Genomic DNA, 18,820 nt, shown 5'->3' with positions numbered 1-18,820 from the left:
GTCATTTGACAGCCCTAATAAAAACCTTGACTTCTTTTCCAGTAAAAAATTAAATAAGACCTGTGAGCTGCCAGCATGTGCTCACCTAAACCCTGACCACTAATAAACCATTCACGTTGTGGGGACCAGAGAAAATGTCTCTCACACACGCGCCGCAATGTGTCTGTGTAATAATTGATGTGCAAATATGAGGTCTCCTTTATTATTTAAACCAGGGGCAGCACATACTCATTTCAGTCTTTCTACATGGAAGTTCATTGATCTCACGATGCTTGGGTTGGTTTTCTCCGGCCGCTCCAGTTTCCTTCCACAGTGTAATCGTGCACATTAAACTCTTGCTATTCATCATTTTGTCTCCTCCTGCCTCCTCCCTCCATCTCTACTGCTGTGTGTCCCAGTGAATCCATCAGGATTTCATGTCGATGCCCCGGACCACTGTCCATATATGGAAATCTGGAAAAATGCTCCCCTGCACCAACCTGTGTCTGTTTTCAAGGATAATAATAACTCACCTGTGAACCATGAAGGACTGTCAATGGATAATGGATGAGTGTTTTCAGGATGCGACTTTACAGCAGCAGTCTGGTGCTTCACTGAGACGGCTATAATGGTAATATAACCTTAGAAGCATTACTTCCTGTGAGTCAACCTTCAGGCACAACAGTTGAAAAGTTTAATCTCAGTAGATAGAGTGAACCCTGTCCAGTGTGGGCTGTTACATTCCTACATGGTGACTACATCGCCATTGGGAAACCGTAGCTGTACAAGCTCCTGCAGGGACAGAGATGCTGATCAGTTTTCCACTGAGCAATCTTGCACCTCTAATCCAGGAAGTGAAATTCGGTGATATATTTGACAGTCTTGGAGAACCACATAGATCAGTGCCTTGGATCACAACTTGTTTCCTTTTTTAAAAAAGGAAAATGTGGCCACTGTATGTGTGTGCAAGGATACTCCACCCGGTGTGAGTAGGGAGTGCCTGTCAGCTCGCTGCTCTCCGTGCTGGGCTCTCGCTGAGCATTTTGCACTGTTGTTCTAAGCTCTATTCATTAATTCATTTCTTATTGGGACAGAGATAACAGGATTAGCGCTGCAAGCATCCTGGAGTCAGTGTGGAGGGAGGGGAGCCTTTAACCCTCTCTCTTCTGTACACAATGGCTGGGTGTGTGCATATTTGAATGAGATGTGTGATTGTGTGGACTTGTACAGATGCCAGATAGGACAAATGCTCTTTTCATCTCGGAAAACACCACATTCTCGAGCTCTCATCCTTCCCCTCGGTCTTCCTATTGTCACTGGCCACCAGCAGGTCTTATTTCAGAGATTCATCTCCGTGTAATTGGGTCTCATCCTCATCGTGATGCTAAGTCATAGATGGGCAAATAGAGTAATAGGTAGTTTATTAATTAAAAAATAGTGTGAAATCTGTTGTGGGATCATTCAGAAGTCTTAATCTGTCACATTGTTAAGTTAATATTTTAGCATTTACACTAGCTGTGACAACATTTACTCAAATTATATATGATCCTTTATTTATAGAGATGATTATTTACAATGACAACCTGTGGATCAATCTAACCTATATGCTTTTTGATAGTGGGAGGAACCAACACAGACACGGAGAGAGCGTGATACCTCAACACAAAGCACTGTTTTAGCTGAGGATCAAACCCACAACCTCCTTGCTGTGAGGCCATAGTGCCTCTATCTGCCTCCAGGCCACCAATCATCAACCTTATAATAAACTGACCTGGTTAATGAATACAGAAATTGCAAATGTAAAAATAGAATAATTCTAAATATTTGAATTGTAAATGTAAGGAAAGCATCAGTACAGTAATCAGATCCAGTTCCAGGTCAAAAATATATTCAAATCTGTCTAGATGCAGCTACTGTGGTAACTGTGGTAAAGTTTGGCAGCCCACACTTTAGACATTTAGATCTTTACAGATAATTGGTTTTGGGACTTCTCTCCACCTCTAACAGGGACTCATTTTGCTCAGGCTGTATATGCAACACCAGACCCAGACACTGTCCTCTCCACACCTATTTAATGGTGAAACAATAGAGTGAAGTGGTTACTGTGGGCTGACATTGGTGCTTCTCGTCTTAAGGTTAGATACGAGGGGCTTTGTTATTGTAGTGTTGTCCAATGCCACTGTGAAGAGCAGTAACGTATTAAAGTGTGGAACTGTCCTTGTTGGCAATCTCCTGTTTGCTGTATTGGCCCTTTCTTACAACTGTAGTGTCACTTTTTCTATCCCAACTTCCATCTGACTATTACTGTTGAGAGGCATCCCAAGAATGAAAACACACACACACACACACACACACAGAGTGCCCTGCCAGCTTTTCAGGTCAATGTATTTGGCACGTGGCCACCATCTCTTATGTTTTATACATACATGCAGGGGAACATCAGGCCCCGACTCCTGCTTTGGCAGACAGCTCCTGCTGAGATGGGAGGCCCACACTCTCCCTCCTTTCCACCTCCTCGCTCTTTCTTTTTGTCCCCCTCAGTGGTCTTATCTCGCTGCAGCCATTCATGTTTAACATGATCTCAACCTGCAGATCTCAACCTGCCGATAAGTTCAGGCGCTCCCATATTCACCCAGTTTCTTGTTCCCAGCCCCCGTTTTCTCTGTTTTGCATGACTGCTATCCTGTGCTGCCAGCCTTTGAGTTGACAAGTTACAACTGGATGTGAAGATTTAAGTTTGCCCATTAGTGTCTTCTTTATTCTCCCGTTTGCAACCTGCAATGTCTCAACAGCTAAGAATTACAGGTGGGGCAGAGGGAAGGTGGATAGACTATAGCCAGGCCTATAATCCACATCTCAGAGACTGGGATTTGTCACAGAAGGAAACAAAACATGAAACCCAAATACATAGTGACTGCACATGTTAAGACCTGGCCACACTTTTGTTATTGTATCTCTTTGTTAGATCTAATGTGTACAGGATGTATATTAAATATTTATTAAAGGATATTTATATTGAATGACATATGAGTCACCAAGGAGAGTTTTAATCTGTTTGCTTACTGTACACTGCACAATGATTACTGTTCTCATAGCCATGTCCAGGAAGTTGTGAGACTATATTGTACCAGTATACTTGTAATCTATTGTGGTATTTTGTTTTGTTTTGTTTTGAGTGTATTTATAGATGGTTTAGTTGTGGCTAATTAGAGTAAATCCGAAGCATATTTAAAATATAAAAATCATTGGTTTAGATATTTTTAATGGTGATAATCAGCAGTCAGAGTTGCTGTCCTGTATGGTGAAATGACATTGTCTTCAGCCTGCCCATGGACACAGCCTTTTTTAAAATCCTGACTGTGGCTGCAGCTCAAATGACAACAGAAACATCAGGTGAAATTGATGTGGTCCTACAGTGACAGACCACAGCAAATAATATTTCCTTTTGATTCTTGTTTTGTCAGATGCTGGAGGATGACAGCGTTTATCCTCCATTGAGGTAAAACCTGTCAGGCCCGGACCTGCAATTTGACATTGATTTTCTGAGCTTGTACACAACTATTCATCCGGCTCATTCAGGTCCCACTTTTTTCTCTTTCTGCTCTTGTGCGCAAGCTGGAATAGGGATGTTGCTGGTTTCTGTGGCAACACAAACTGCTGCTTTTGGATCTGGTCCCCAGAACTCTTTAAGTCTTTAGCCTTTCTGCACCTATACTTTAAAAAGAGCAATATTGTATGTGCACATCTGTGAGTCTACAGCTTATGTGTGCATTTCATTGTCATACAAGGACAAGGGGCTCGTTCTGTGGTGTGCCAAGCAGTGCTACGCCAGTTGGCTGTCGATCAAGCTTTTTGTTTTGTGCTATACTCTGTATGCAGCCTACCACACACATTGTGGTGAAGAGCCTTTTGCTACCTCCTGGTGTGTGTTCTCCTGCTAGCATGTTTATTGCACTGACCTTAATGTAAGCAAAAAAGCAGAAACATGACTGAAGTTAAAGTGCTGGCGTGAAATTTCTATTGTAGTCGATATAAAATTCTTCCTATGCTTTCCCTCATTACTTCTTTATTCTGCCCGAGAACCTCTTTACAAATGAATAATGTCACTTTAGATGTTTGTGAATGCATCTCTGAGTCCTCAGTCAGTAGTAACCAAGAAGTAAAGTGCCTGTGTCCAGGTTCAAAATGAAGTTGTTCATTTTCCAATCATACAATCATTTATATTATTGAAGTGTTCGGGAGAGTTAATGCCAGCAACACACAAACTAAAGTGGCAAAAACTGGATAAAATGTCATTCAAAACTGTTTTGGAACTATTTGATTGTTCGGTTTTCCCCCCGTGGTGACCCGTGGACGGATATGTTTAAAGTGCCTATTCATGCATATTCATGAAGAGCATCCACCCCACTAGCACTTTACGAGTGCAAAGCTATTTTGAAATCTACATAATTTGGATTGAAGTGCTTTTCAAAATGGCGCTCCTCGTTCTGACAATTCCCTGAAACAAGAGAGAGCCACACTTATTAATCAGGCTTCAACTGAGTGTGTGTCTGTGTCTCGGTGTGTGTGTGAACAGTAAACATGGTGCATCCTATACTGTGATTTTGCAGGTTGCTGTTCTACTGGTCAGTGCACAGAGTCTCGTCTATTCTAGTGAAGATAAAGTGTACAATGACATCAGTGGTGTAGAAGTGATCACATGTTGCAGGGCATCAGTGCCATTAGCATTGAGTCTCACTGAGACCGAGCACATTGTGAATGTGCCCATCTGGTAGTCACCGTAGTTTAGCAGCACAAATTGATTGCAGTTAAATTCATTGTAAGCTTTAGACACAAAACATGACCATTGGAATCCAGCATCTTAGCACTGACACTGTGTCAGGTTTAGTGAGCAACAATACACTCTGACTGGTTGTTTATCTTCACCAATAGAAATTAGATGAAGCAAAGTCTCAGTTGGTTGGAATTTTGACGTGACAGCTTTAATTTGGATTCTGCACATCTACTGTGGCCTAATGGTAGCCACAGGATATAGTTGAAAACAGCAGTAGATATGCCATTAATATAGATTAATGGCATATATTCTTATTTTAATGACTCTGCAGGCACATAGATTACAGTACTGGTGAATCATAAATAGCTGCTTATGTAGAACATTCACCTGCCTAATACTCTGACCCATTTATACAAGTAGCTAGATAGACCTGGTTAAACCCATGCTTTTGCTTGTGTAAGAAGAGAAGCTCCAGGGTTGTTGTAAAACCTCCATGCTGGAGGAGCTGAAAGACTCACATGATTGCTTGCTGAGTCTTGAGGCATCACACATTGTTATTCCAGCCCATTGTAAAGTGTGTAGAACTGGGTGTACCAGTGCAGGCTGATCTCTATCTTACATGCCTAATAATAAGGGGCATCCATCCCCATTTATTTTCTTAACTTCTTCAACAGTTTCATTTAATTAGAGAAGAATGGAAAATACTGTAAATAAGCAGTAGAATGTGTGAACAGTGCATGTGTGAGAGAATGTCCTGCCAGTTATTGTATGTCCTCTGAATGTCTGGTGATTGGAAATGTTTCTACCAGAGAGGATTGTGGGACATGATTTAGCAACCTCAGCTCTTCTGTTCTCTCTTTCTCTCTTGTTCATCACAGAAATGTGTAAAAACTGGCATATAGCAGTTTCTAACTGTCTCCAGTGACAATGAAGTTAAATAATGCTTGATTCCCCCCCCCTTATTTTTAGATAGTGGAAATGTAATCATTAAATATCAGTTTGTTTTCTGGAACTGCTGATCTTAAAACTGGTTTCTGTTTAATTTTTTAAAACAGACAAAGCAAACCTGTGTCGACTGCGAACACATCTTTCTCTTGATAGCTGTCAAATTGAAAACGGGATGAGCTAGACCTCCTCCCGCACTGAATGAAAAGATGTGTAATTACCGGTAACTTTTTTTTTGTTTTGGTGGAAATTACCCAAAAAAATGTCAGCTTGACATTTCGATAGAATCCATTTTACTGAGACAGAAATAAATTGTTTATCACTCTATCCTGCACGGCAAACAAGATTAAGAGCATTTTAATCTCCAGTAATGTAAAAATTTGAGTGACGCACGATGAGTAAAATTCAGAAACTAGACGTTCAGGCATTGGATGCTCAATAAAGTCCTTCAAGGCTTGAATCTGGTTTGTGAGGTCTTCACGAAAGTGGTTTCTGTGTCGTTTGTTCATGTAAAAGTAAATCATCGCTGGGCTCCAGTCTGATATGAATGTAGGCTTTTTTCCTAATGTGAAAATGCCCAAGCACTATTCAGCCTGGTGTGCTTCCATAATATATTCATTCTGATTGAAATTGCAGCTTAGATAGAATCAAAGATTGAACTCTAGAGTAAATCAGATGTTTCTGCCTGTAGTGAGAAATTCACTTATTTTAACAAGCGCCACCTAGACAACAAGTTGGCTGGACTGCTGACAGTATAACAATGCTGCTCAGTGTGTTTTAAGCGTTCACCCTATCTCATGTCGTAGTGTACTTTCCTGGTGCAACACAAAAGGTATTTTGTCTATTAAGCTAAAGTTTAGATATTAATGTTTTCTCATAAAAGCTGGTTTGGCATATTTGAAAATGGACATCATGTGAGATTATTGATGATAGAGGAATATGCTATCAAGGCATTTCTCCACCAGTATCACGCTTATCACCCAACAACCTGACAGTATGGGAGGAAAAGCTGTGATGTACTATGAGGTCAGTTCCAAAGTCAGGTCAAAAGCCTCTGCTGCACAAGTTTATGGTTCAGCTCTCACATTCCAGCAATCTCCAGAATAAAATTGATTTATGCTGCACTGTCTCCAGTCTTTCATTCTATTTTCTTGTATTCTTTTAAAAAATTCACCCGATCTCGTGTCATCCCCTACCCAGCAGCCCCTCACTCTTGTCTCCCACGGCTTCGTCCACAAGTCCCGCTGGCTACTGCATGCCTACTAGCAGTCTCTTACCCATTGTAGGCCAACAATGGCAGGCGAGGCCCCAGCCTCAAGGCCTGAAACCTGGGTCTTTTGGTGAGAGTCCTGTGTGGGTGGTTTTTTGGGGGAGGAGGGATGTACTTGCCTGTGAAAGGCTGACTCTATGGTGGCAGCCAGTAGGGGTGGGAAGCTTGAGGGGCCAAGAAAAAACAGGTCACACCCAGATTAAAATTCAGTGTCTGTCTGCCTGTGTCAGCAAGCCGGCCTTGGTGCCTGTAGAAAATGTGGGGAGTGGGCATTCCCCGCATTTTCTGGGTGACTTTGTTGCATTGCAGTGATCACAGGGGGGTCAGAGGTAGAAACTGGAGAGATGGAAATAAAATATAATATAATAAATATAAAATAGAGAGAGTCTGAAGAAATGTGTGTGAGTAGGAGACAGAGGTAGCAATCAGTGTCTGGTCTCTCACTGTGTGTGTGTGTGTGCGTGTGCATGTGTGTGTGTGTGAGAGAGAGAAGGGGGTTCTTAATGGGGCAGCAATGGCGTCATAATGCATGCAAGACAAAGCTGATGTGGTGATGCATGCTTCCTTTGTTTGTGTGTGTGTGTGCGCGTGTGTTTTGGGGGGTGCTCTGTAATACACGCAGTCCAATCCCCTCTGTTTTGGGCCCCATCCCCATATGGTGGCTTGGCTTGATGAGAGCTTGATGAAGTCAACCAGAAGCCCCCCCCCACCCCACCCCCTTCTGCGTATATGTGCGCACACTCAAATCTGTGATTGCTTTTCAGCTAATGGATAAATGAGAGTTTCACCCTTGCAGAGCTATTGTGTGGAGGCACCTATGGCTCGTCAGCTTGTATATTGGCTTGCAAGCTGTTTTCATTATATTTCATTATTCATGTTTCGTGCATGATTGCACAAGAAGAGCACTGATCGGCTTTGTAGGGGTGGAGGTGGTGGAAATGTTCTACAAACTCAGACTTTCAGGTAGTCTGGCGCAAATGTCACGACCTTTCAGCAAGCCAAATATTTTTCAGAAAGAGCCCAAAAGATTTTATAGAAATGGGACCAAAACATCACATGAAACCTACAGCTGGCATCTATTTCTGTGTTTGCAGAATCCTGCTGTGCCAGCAGGGATTGAACTGAGTCCATGTCTGAAATGTTTGCTTCTTTTGTTTAATACAGCCCCCCCCCCCCGGTGAGTCTAGCTGTAACCATGGCAAAGGAGCAGTCATGTTAACCAGTAAACCAACAGCATTTCCTTTCATTTCTGTTCTGAATCCAGTCAGAATCAAGATGTGTTTATTTAGTTTATATCCAACGTAAAGAAATCGAATGTGGTTGACACATTTTGACTGGTTATATTCACTATTAAACAAGAGAAAGGTAATTAATTGTGCATACATTTTGTTTTTGCTAATTTTGTGCACCTCACAGGCTTATAGTTTAGAATAGTTTTATTTTTGCATGTCCTGACTTTCCACTTGTTCAGTCTTCAGACAGCGATATGTCTGCTCTCTGTACAGGAAAGGAACATGCTAATTAACGGATGGATTTGGATTTCAAATGTTCAGTTTTGTGTTTGATTGTTCACAAACTGCAAATGCTCAGCTTTGTGCTGCCTCCCTGGTGTGTGTTTAGACAAATGGCATCAGAGCGAGATCCCCCCCCCCCCTTTATGTTTTTGTTGCCTCCTTGCCGTGCCTTGTGTTGTGTCCGCCAACTCAGAATGGAGCCATTTTGTCTCCTTCAGTTCTTGAAATGAAATATAAGCCTCTTAAATGTATACTTATCTTGCCCTGCAGACTGTGCTTGAAGAACAGACAACACACACACACACACCCACACACACATTCTAAAGAGGTATTGTAATGCCAGCCCTTGTTCCTGTGACAGTGGCTATATGCATGTGGCAGATGGTTGTTGGTTTGCTGTGCATGTCACCATGTTAACTAAAAGCCATGGCGAGGACACAGCTGGTTTAGAAAAGGGCAACGTGTGAAAGAGAAACCAGAACGAAGAGACAAAAGAACAGCACACAGCAGGGTTGATGTCAGTAACGTAAGCAAGACATCCATCAGTATAAGCATGCATGTGTGCATCACCGTGTTAACACCAAAATGTTTATTAAAAGGTTAAACCTGCTTAGATGTTCCCTTTTGGACTTAGTTGCCTAGATTCATATAGACTCACACGCAAAGATGACCACAATATATTCTGGATCAAGTCATACTTTAGGATTTCAAGCCATTTGAGCTACCGTATTTTCACGACTATAAGGCGCACCTAAAAGCCTAGAATTTTCTAAAAAATCTACGGTGCGCCTTTTAACCCGGAGCGCCTTTTGTATGGATTACGGTAATATTGGTTAATCGCGGCTACCGTAGTCAGTAGGCGTGGCCGAGGTAACAGCAGTAAATTCAGTCCCAAACCATTTCTGTCTGTAAAGACCCCAAAATGGCTCCTTGCAGGAGACGCACTTTTGACGCAGAGTTCAAACTGAAGACTATCAGTCACGCAGTTGAACACGGAAATAGAGCAGCGGCAAGAGAATTTAACGTGAACGAATCAATGGTGCGGAAGTGGAGGAAGCAACAAGACGACCTGCGCCAGGTAAAGAAGACTCAACGGAGCTTCCGAGGAAACAAAGCAAGAAGTGGATTAACAAAGGAACTCCAGCCGCTAAATATTGGTGTCAACGGGGCATTCAAAACTAGACTGCGAACTGCGTGGGAGCGGTAGATGACGAACGGCGAACACACGTTCACCAAGACGGGGAGACGGCGCCGAGCGTCATACGTCACTATCTGCCAGTGGATCGTAAATGCCTGGGCATCGACCGTGGTCCGAGCTTTCGGGAAGGCAGGGATTGTCACTGAAATGCCGGACAACACCAGCGACACCGACCCTGATGACGACTTTGACGAGACGGAGCCAGCCATGTTGGACACCGTATTCGCACAACTGTTCAATTCGGACACCGAAGAAGAAGAATTCGAGGGATTCCTGGATGAGGAATGAACTGATAAAGTGAGCTTTACGTGTTTCTTTTGTGTGTTTACAACTTAACAAGGCTGGTCATACTGTGAATATGGAAATTACCGTTTGAACAACGTTGTTATATTGCTATTGTTATATTGCTATTGCTATCGCTTTGCACTACTTCGAGAGTTCGAGTTACCGTATATTGTGTTTGCACTAACGTTTGATTTACCGCAACGGTACTACGTGATAAAAATGTTGCACTAAATCGAAGATTTATTAAACTCCACTATCCACTTGTGATAAAAATGTTGCACTGCCTGTTATAACTCGCTGTTATTAAACGAACTGTGTTACGCGAAAACACTACGTCACTCGGGAAAAATAATACAACAGCTGTTTATTCGTTTTGGGAGTGAATAGAGTTGTTAGAACGACGGTTTGTATTCTATTAATAAAGTTTGACTGACTTATCTGGCTGTTTTATTGACATTCCTTTTAGCGCAGCTCGATCTAGTGAACGCGTCATGAAACCACAGGCACTACGCAGTTTCTATGCTATGCGCCTTATAACACGGTGCGCCCTGTGTATGAAAATATTTCTAAAATAGGCTGTTAATTGAAGGTGCGCCCTATAATACGGCGCGCCTTATGGTTGTGAAAATACGGTAATCCTAAAGCTGATATAAGCTCACGACAGACTCCTGTTTGGTTAGAATTGCGGTCGTTGTTCTCCTTACATCATTTCTCTTATCATGAGCTCTATTATGTGGCATTCGAGTTTATTTGGTTTCTATTACTGATTTTGGCGTAAATATTGTATCTGTTTACACGGTAATAATGTTGGTGTATTCACATTACAGTCTATGAGATAAGGAAAATCTATGATTTTATGGTCCATATTTCTGAGAAGGTAGACCTGTTCACAGGCTTACCAGAGCATCAGCACTCACTGAGTCATGTACGTTTGTTGGTTATGAAAATGATTTGATGATTTCACAGCCTTCTGGCTTATTTGCACCCAGAGTTGTGCTGAGCATTTCATTTGCATGCTTGGCTCTGATTGGTCGACGGCAGCCGCCTTCCGTATGTGAGCCGTCTGTGGGAATTATCACAAGTGCTGCTGTTCCACATTAGCTGTCACCCAGTGTCCTGTGAGACATTTGCATCAAATTAAACTTATTAACTTCCTATTGTCCTCCTGTTTGTCGTAGTTGCATCTGTATATGATGTCTATTGGCTTTTTAAACTCTAAAATAGGAGAAACAGAGGCTTCATCACCTGCAGGAAACAATTGAGTCTTCTAAGTGTTGCAGTAGATAAATTGCCTCAGCTCATCTCTTTTAAGTGTGGTCACACAAGGTCAGAGCATAATGGTGACTCTTCCAGGCAAAACACGGAGTGGAACAGAAAAGACCTCCTTATCTCTAATTTATCCTTGGATGACTGCGGTGTTCACTAAGCGGAGACGCGATGCTACTATGCACGAGGCACACACACATACACACACGCACACATACACACATGCGACCAAAGCCTTTTACCACACCAGCCTCAGCTGGCTAAATTTCTCCACCCCTTCTTCTCTCTGTTGCATACATTTATTATATTTTATGTTCCTGTTTTTTTTTCTGTGATCTTTCTTTTGCTTCATCTCAGTCTTATTGATCTGGAACCATTCTGTCACAATCATTCAGCATCAGCTGGAGACAAACCCCTGACACATAATGAAAATCAAGATTTTCAATCAAGAATGTGGAAAAATGATACAAATGATACAAATTATAGCATTACACAAAAGAATGATTCATAATTTTCTTCGTTCTTAAAAAGGAAAAAATGTTAGAAATTCAAAGTTTTTATTGTTTATATTTTTAGTGGTTTGACAACACATTGCACTGTTTACAGGTCTATTTTAATGTCGGACAGCAGTTGAATGGAACCCAGTGGAACATTTCTCCTCTCTTTCTCTGCACTTTCTTTCCTTTTTGTCCTTTCATCAGTAACAGAATGAAGAAAATCAGGGAATCAATTTAATGTAATCATGACAAATGAGTCCTGGTGGTTAGTAGGATTGTGTGTGTGTGTGTGTGTCTGTGTGTGTGTATGCATAACATGGCTGCTGGGAGATCACAAATGAATCAATCAGCTGTTATTGCATTGTATAAACTGCAGGAGGGAGGAAAGATGGATGGATGATTGGATAGGTGAAGATTCAGTTTATGCTGTGTGTGTGTGTGTGTGCGCACACACACACACATGTGTTTGTGCATTTGTGTGTATGCATATACACGTCTGTTTTGCAGAGATAGATGGCTGATTGAATATAGGGCTGTGGGGGGTGGGGGTGGGGTGGCAGAGTAAACCTTGGAGCTGTCAGAGCAGATGGGAGATGGGAAGAACTGCAGCCTGTGAGGCCCAAGGATGTATTCTCCACAAGGTTTCTGTGGGAACAGAACAGTGAGATTATAGTTGGAAAAATGGTGGCAGAAAGATCTTCTGGGTGTGTTTATTATTATTGATTTAGACAGTGCACATTCATGGACATTGCTGTAAATGTACTAGTAGTAGCCCAAAGTTTTCAGCTACAGTCCCCTGGCCTGATGTTAAGAGGACCTAAGGATGGACATGATAACATAATTCCAGTGTTGAGTTAGAATCGGAGCAATTACAACTGTCAGAAATGGACCAGTAAGGAGACTTATTAAATTACTGTATTAAGGAGTGTCTTTGTATAAGAGGCTTCTTTCCTGCTCTTACAAGGTGGAAAAACATGGGCTTTATTTATGGGGCATGTATGGAACACCCAGGTTTTTAGTGATGGCAGATGGTAACGATCAACTGATTAGCTGTGCGCTTATGTTGAAGACAGCAGAAACATCAAGTCTGAGTTAATCCCATCTCTCCTGACATTGTCAAACACTTCTCATGGAATTCAAGTACAAAAATAAATAATAATAATAAAACTGTCACATAAAAAACATTTCCATCAGAATTATTGAATTGAATTTGACTAACACGAATCACCATCATTGTTGTGGCTGATTTTAGCTATTGTAAATCTCACTTTGCTGAGCAGTGGATAAATGAACCTCAACAGAAGGCCGCGTGAGTCCGTGTGTGTGCATCTTCTATCTTTTTTTAAGTCAGTGTTGGTTATACCAAACCATTGCAGTAATCACTGTGGGCAGCAAGCGTAGTACTGCCTTATGAGTGTGTGTTATGTAGGCGTGGCTGTGTATCGTCAGCATATAAATTGATTTAAAGAGGTGCCTCTGAGCCCGAGATGTGCTTTTTCTCAACTCTAAAATCCATCTTAAGCCACCAATCCTGTCCACCCGTCTGCTTGCAACGCCTTCCTGTGTGTGTGTGTGTGTGTGTGTGTGTGTGTGTGTGTGTGTGTGTGTGTTGTGTGTGTGTGTGTGTGTGTGTACGCACCTTGGCTCGCAGCCTTGCTCAATCTCCCTGGTTGATTAGGAGTTAATGGCCTATGAGTGTGGGGAGTGAACTGGCTCCTCATTGGTTGAAGGGGTTCTGGGGTGGAGTTGGCCATCAGGTGACAGATGGCCTACAACATTGGAGGCGATCACAAGTATTATATTATTTATATAGGTGGCTCAAATATTTAATTCATTCTCTATAGGTACCTCTCTGTCTGCATACGATATATATGTGAATATATTCGGTGTGTATACAGAGATAGATATATCTGTATAGATATATACATGTAGAAATGGATACTGTTCATTATGTTCGTGTCTGTTGTGTATTGCTGTGTCTGAAGCAGTGTATTTTTATCACTACCTTTTTTCTTACCACCTTTCTCATCTTTAACACCTTTACCTCTAATGGAATGAAAGCAGGTAGATGGCTCGGTGTTTTTCACAAGTGTTCTGTAGTTATAGACAAAATTTCTTGTCTTCATGTAATTGGCAGCAAAGTTGTGCAATGTTTTGAGAACCACCGTGTACTATTTCTGGTTATTGCCGGAGTTAGACTTCCTGCCTCCTTCGTGTTGAAAAGGAATGCTTTCGTGCTCCATAGCGGGTAAACCGTACAAACAAATGATTTCCCTGTACTATGAACATTGATTATTTAGAAAGGCTACTTTATTGTGGTTTGTTTCATTGTGTCATTCACTCAGTCATGTAAGAATTTCCATCGCAAAATATGAGGAATAAAGGTTGCTAAGCAGGCTAAGCTCAAACGTAGCGCCCTTGGAAGCAGGAGGTAGGAGAAGTGCATAGTCATTGTAAGGAGAATGGTGGATTTCATTTAAAATAGAAAGAAACATGCATTATATTGACTTAAATATAACTGCAGATTATAATTGTGTAAAGGAATTATTTCAGGAAGAGTATTAAAGTTACACCAGTCGAAGCTCTCTGCATCTTGGGTTTAATCCGAGTGGCTGCTACACTACAGATAGAATGATCTAAAGTAGAATCCCTCAAGGTTCTCTCCTTGGCCCATTCTAAAATGTTTTATATTTAATTCTACAACCGTCTCTGTAAGCCAGTCTTGTGGAGGAGGTGATGTGAGGAGCATCAGACAGATGGACTTGAACAACTGTGTCTGGACCGCTGAAGACCTGAGAAAGAAAAGAGCAGTGATGTCACCATCACATTCATCCTCGTGGCTTAAACAACAATAGTCTTAGGACATTAGATGCAGATGGAGGAAGAGAAGGGGGGAAGTTAGGTCTGGAGCCTTTCAGTTGTGGTGAGGGTACTGAGCACTCATATGCTAATGCTAAAATGACTTCCTACACACATGATAGTTGAGTGATGGGAATTTTAGGCTGCTTGGAAGGCAGCTGGGCCTTAATGTTCTTCTTTGCTTTTCCTTTCCTGGACACTTTGATTTCAGCATTACAGGATTACGTTTAGATTCTTTAACACTGAGTTCTGCTTAATGCCTTGTGGCTCTCTGGGTAGAGTGTATCCATTATAGAGACAAAGGGACTGAATGAAAAGCCCTTTTCCCCTGACATTTATGATATTAGCATGAGCTGCTTGAAGATTGGTTTAACAGGTACGCTCAGCAGGAGAGAGAGATTTTAACAATGCCTCCACCTCTCTCTTTCTCTCTCTCATTTGCCCCCCCTCTCTCTGGAGGTTTTTCTCTCTTTCCTGTCATTTGAATTAGTTGGTTTATTTTATGATATTGGCATCAGTTGGTTACTGACTTTTTTTTAAAATTTCTGGTACTGGGAACTGGTCTTCTTGAGGTTCTGGTAGTTGAATCATAGCTACTGGACTGTTTGAGTTCATGGATTCAACTACCAGAATTACCATGACCTGGATGACTGAGAACCTTCACAGACATACGGTCTCCTTGAGGGGTTTCTAATGGGACCTTTCAGTCCAGTAGTGGTTATCTGTCCATACAATATGAAATAATAAGACATTTAATCCTGTTTTCCCTCTGTGCTCACTCCCTTTCATCACTCTGCTCTTCAGCCTTTGGTGTTCTGCCACCATGAAACAACAGTGTTGGTCTCAAACTATTTGTGTTTGTGAGGTGTTAAAATGGGGACCAGAAATAAAAGTAACTAATGACTCTTTCTCCTGTCTGCTGTCATTGCAGGCTTTCATCTCAGTGGGACAGTAACTGAGCCCGCCACGTCCTCAGAGCCAGAAGTCACCCACAAGGTGGCTATCAGCTTCGACCGATGCAAAATCACCTCTGTGACCTGCGGCTGTGGCAACAAAGATATTTTCTACTGTGCCCACGTGGTGGCGCTGTCTCTCTACAGAATCCGCAAACCTGAACAGGTAACAGACATGAAATACTGAAGGATCTTGTTTATAATAACCTCATTTTGTAGTAAATTTCAAGGTAATTTCTCAAATCTGTTTTTGTAGTTGGTGCTGTACAGTGTCTTTGTCTATACTCCGAATAGACGCACTGGCGGTTTTAGCTTCTCCGGTGAAGGTCACTCTTTCAAACTGAGATTTTTTTGGTGGGGCTACATCCATGCAACCTGTGGAATTAGCTCATAACCCAGCTCATATTCCTAGATTTTGCCATGTCTGACACTCACCTGTGTTTGCTGCAGGTCAAGCTACGGTTGCCTATCTCGGAGACGTTGTTCCAGATGAACAGAGATCAGCTGCAGAAACTGGTCCAGTATCTAATCACAGCCCACCACACTGAGGTGCTTCCCACCGCTCAAAAACTGGCCGACGAGATCCTGTCCTCCAACTCTGAGATCAACCAGGTCCACGGTGAGAGAATGGCCTCACATTTACTCAATATCTCATATACCAGTGAAAAGACCATTCTACATCTTCCTAATCTAGTAAATTCACATGGAACTGCCATTGGAATTTGTGGAAATCTTTCAGCTGTAAATGGGGCATTGTGGCAAAATCCAGCAATTATTATTATCCACAGCGTTACCCCCACCCCACCCCCCAATTTATTACATCTAAATTGTGAACCATAAATTATTCATTAAAACTAAGTCTGCCTGTTAAATCAATCTTCATGTTGCCGCAGCAGTGAAGTAGCTGTGTGTAAAGCTCGAAAGCAGCTGTAGAGCAGTTCATGTGGACCGTCCAGGTGATATCTTATGTACTACAGTTTAAAACAGGCTGCAGCCCTGACATGCTACAGGCTGTCATCTATCAGAACCACAAACACACCTGCGAAATAGCAGGATAGCCTTCTTGTTGAATTGTTTGATTTCTCAGCTCCCAGTGTCCTGCAGCTCTCTCCTCCCAGTAGCTGGAAAATGTCGAAAGTAGATTTTTGTTATTTGGCGAATATTGAAGCTGGCAGAGTCGACTGTAGCAACATGTGGACAGGCCTTGATAGCAAAGCTGGAGGGAACAACTACAATGGGACCTCTACTTACAAACGTCTCTACATGCGAAATTTTCAGGTTACGAAACGTCTCAACGGGAAAATATTTCCTCTTGTTACGAAAGAAATTTCAGGATACGAAAGGCAAAAATACGCTACCGCTGCTACTCGCAGCTCGTGGAGTTTAGCGAACGCAAACCTACTTGTAGCTGCTCTGCCATTGGCTATCGCCTAGCATCTTCCTGTAATCCCTTTGGCTAGGAGGGACGTCAATATGTACAAGTTTGTGTGTATCCCAGCATCTTCTTCATCGTCTTCGGGATTTATTGTGGGTGTTCGTATGTTTGTCCATTAGATGGCGGTGCTACCAAAAGTGTTAACGTTCATTGCTAGTAATGACGGCTAATGTAAGATTAGCCTGTAATAAAGTTCGTTTTGTTCCTGGAGAAGCCTTGCACTGAATTCCTACATGTATTGTGCGGTAATCTAATTGTAACATGTATTTGTTACATGTTTTGATGCATTTCTATGATTTATAAAAAAAAATTATGTCCGAATCTTTGGGGGCTTGGAACGGATTAGGGCATTTACATGGAAAACGCGTCTCTACTTACGTAATTTTCAGGTTACGAAACAACTTCCGAAACCAATTAATTTCGTAAGTCCCCACTGAGGCCCCACTGTATTTGAAATTGTCGTGAGTCTCTTTTTCAGCATTTTGTTTTTAATTCTACCATCCTTTTGAGTCCCGTGTCAGGGTAGCTTAACGGTGTTTCCTGGCTGATTGATAAGGGCAGTCTGGGGGCTTCAGATCCAGCAGATCCCGGAGTGAACTTGGCTATGATGGAGGAATGTTGCTGTTTGCTGCCGAGTACTCGGATTTCTGGACTTCCCTTAGTTTGCTTCTTGCTCGATCCAAAAAAAGCCCCCTCCCCTATAGAGCATCTATGTCTCTCCATGTAGTTTCCAGCACAAGATGGATGCACACGCGCGCACGCACGCACGCGCGAGCACACACACACACACACACACACACACACACCACACACACACACACACACACACACACACACACCAGACAGCAAAGAAAAGTTAAGTCTCATGTTTCTTCAGCACATTGGGCAACATAATGTGGGAACACCGATGAACATGCAAAAGATGTGTAATTAAAGTCCATCCGCCTTGATCAGAGGGGCTCATAATGTGAAGATTGGGAAAAACAGACATGTTTGACTGAGTTTTTCCTGTTTTCTTCCTCCTTTGGACATGTTTGTATTCCGCAGGTGCGCCAGACCCGACTGCAGGCGCGAGCATTGACGATGACAACTGCTGGCATTTAGACGAGGACCAAGTGAGGGAGCAGGTGAAGCAGTTTCTGTCACAGGGGGGATACTACGGCTCTGGGAAGCAGCTCAACTCCATGTTTGCTAAGGTAGAAATCACACCATTATCTTAGTATTAATATAACAAAGTATAATTGTCAAGACTTACAGAGGTAAATGTGTTTGTTTACCACTCTGACATGAAACGCTCAGCAATCACTGTCTGTAAAAGGATGCAGAATAAGGCTGTTCTCTGAGACAGAACAGTCCTGTAAACAGCAATCTTTATTTGTACAGAAACAGTCTAAGCGTAACACAATGTATAGCATATGCTTGTGAACAAAGCACACTGTGACAGTGCATGCATAAATGGCTAGCAAAAGGATGACTACAACATGAGCCCCTGAGTCATGCTGTAGTGGTTTAAAAATAAACTGAAGGACCCCATATTTTAGAAAATTCATATTTTAGTGTACCAAATGCGTGTAATTATAATGAATGAGAGCCATCTATCATCATCATCATCACCATCACCATCGTAATCATTTGATGGTGTGGGCCATCTGCTATTTGTCTCAGTCTGTCGTGGTTAGACTGGTTTCCGACACTGACAGTTTCTGTTACTGTGTAAATTAAGCATGAACATATCTTAAATGTTGTTGTTTATGTTTGATTGCACATTTTCAGAATCAGACATTCAGTTCGTATAAGGCACCCATGAACCATCCAGAGCTACCAAAGAAAAGTGACAAACTACAC

The 18,820-nt window shown here is 42.1% G+C and overlaps 1 protein-coding gene across 2 annotated transcripts in view; it reads left to right on the top strand.

The window, feature by feature from the left end:
• zswim5 (zinc finger, SWIM-type containing 5) overlaps window positions 1-18,820 on the top strand; it is a 40,565-nt gene that overhangs the window by 11,092 nt on the left and 10,653 nt on the right. For both annotated transcript variants that reach the window (XM_057056240.1, XM_057056239.1), the window contains exons 2-4: window positions 15,519-15,706; window positions 15,991-16,159; window positions 18,023-18,171. In XM_057056240.1, coding sequence (XP_056912220.1) covers window positions 15,519-15,706; window positions 15,991-16,159; window positions 18,023-18,171 — 506 coding nt within the window. The remainder of the gene's footprint in view (window positions 1-15,518; window positions 15,707-15,990; window positions 16,160-18,022; window positions 18,172-18,820) is intronic.

Source organism: Takifugu flavidus, chromosome 15 (assembly GCF_003711565.1).
Source record: "Takifugu flavidus isolate HTHZ2018 chromosome 15, ASM371156v2, whole genome shotgun sequence".
NCBI lineage: Eukaryota > Metazoa > Chordata > Actinopteri > Tetraodontiformes > Tetraodontidae > Takifugu > Takifugu flavidus.
This window is presented reverse-complemented; position numbering and strand designations above follow the sequence as displayed.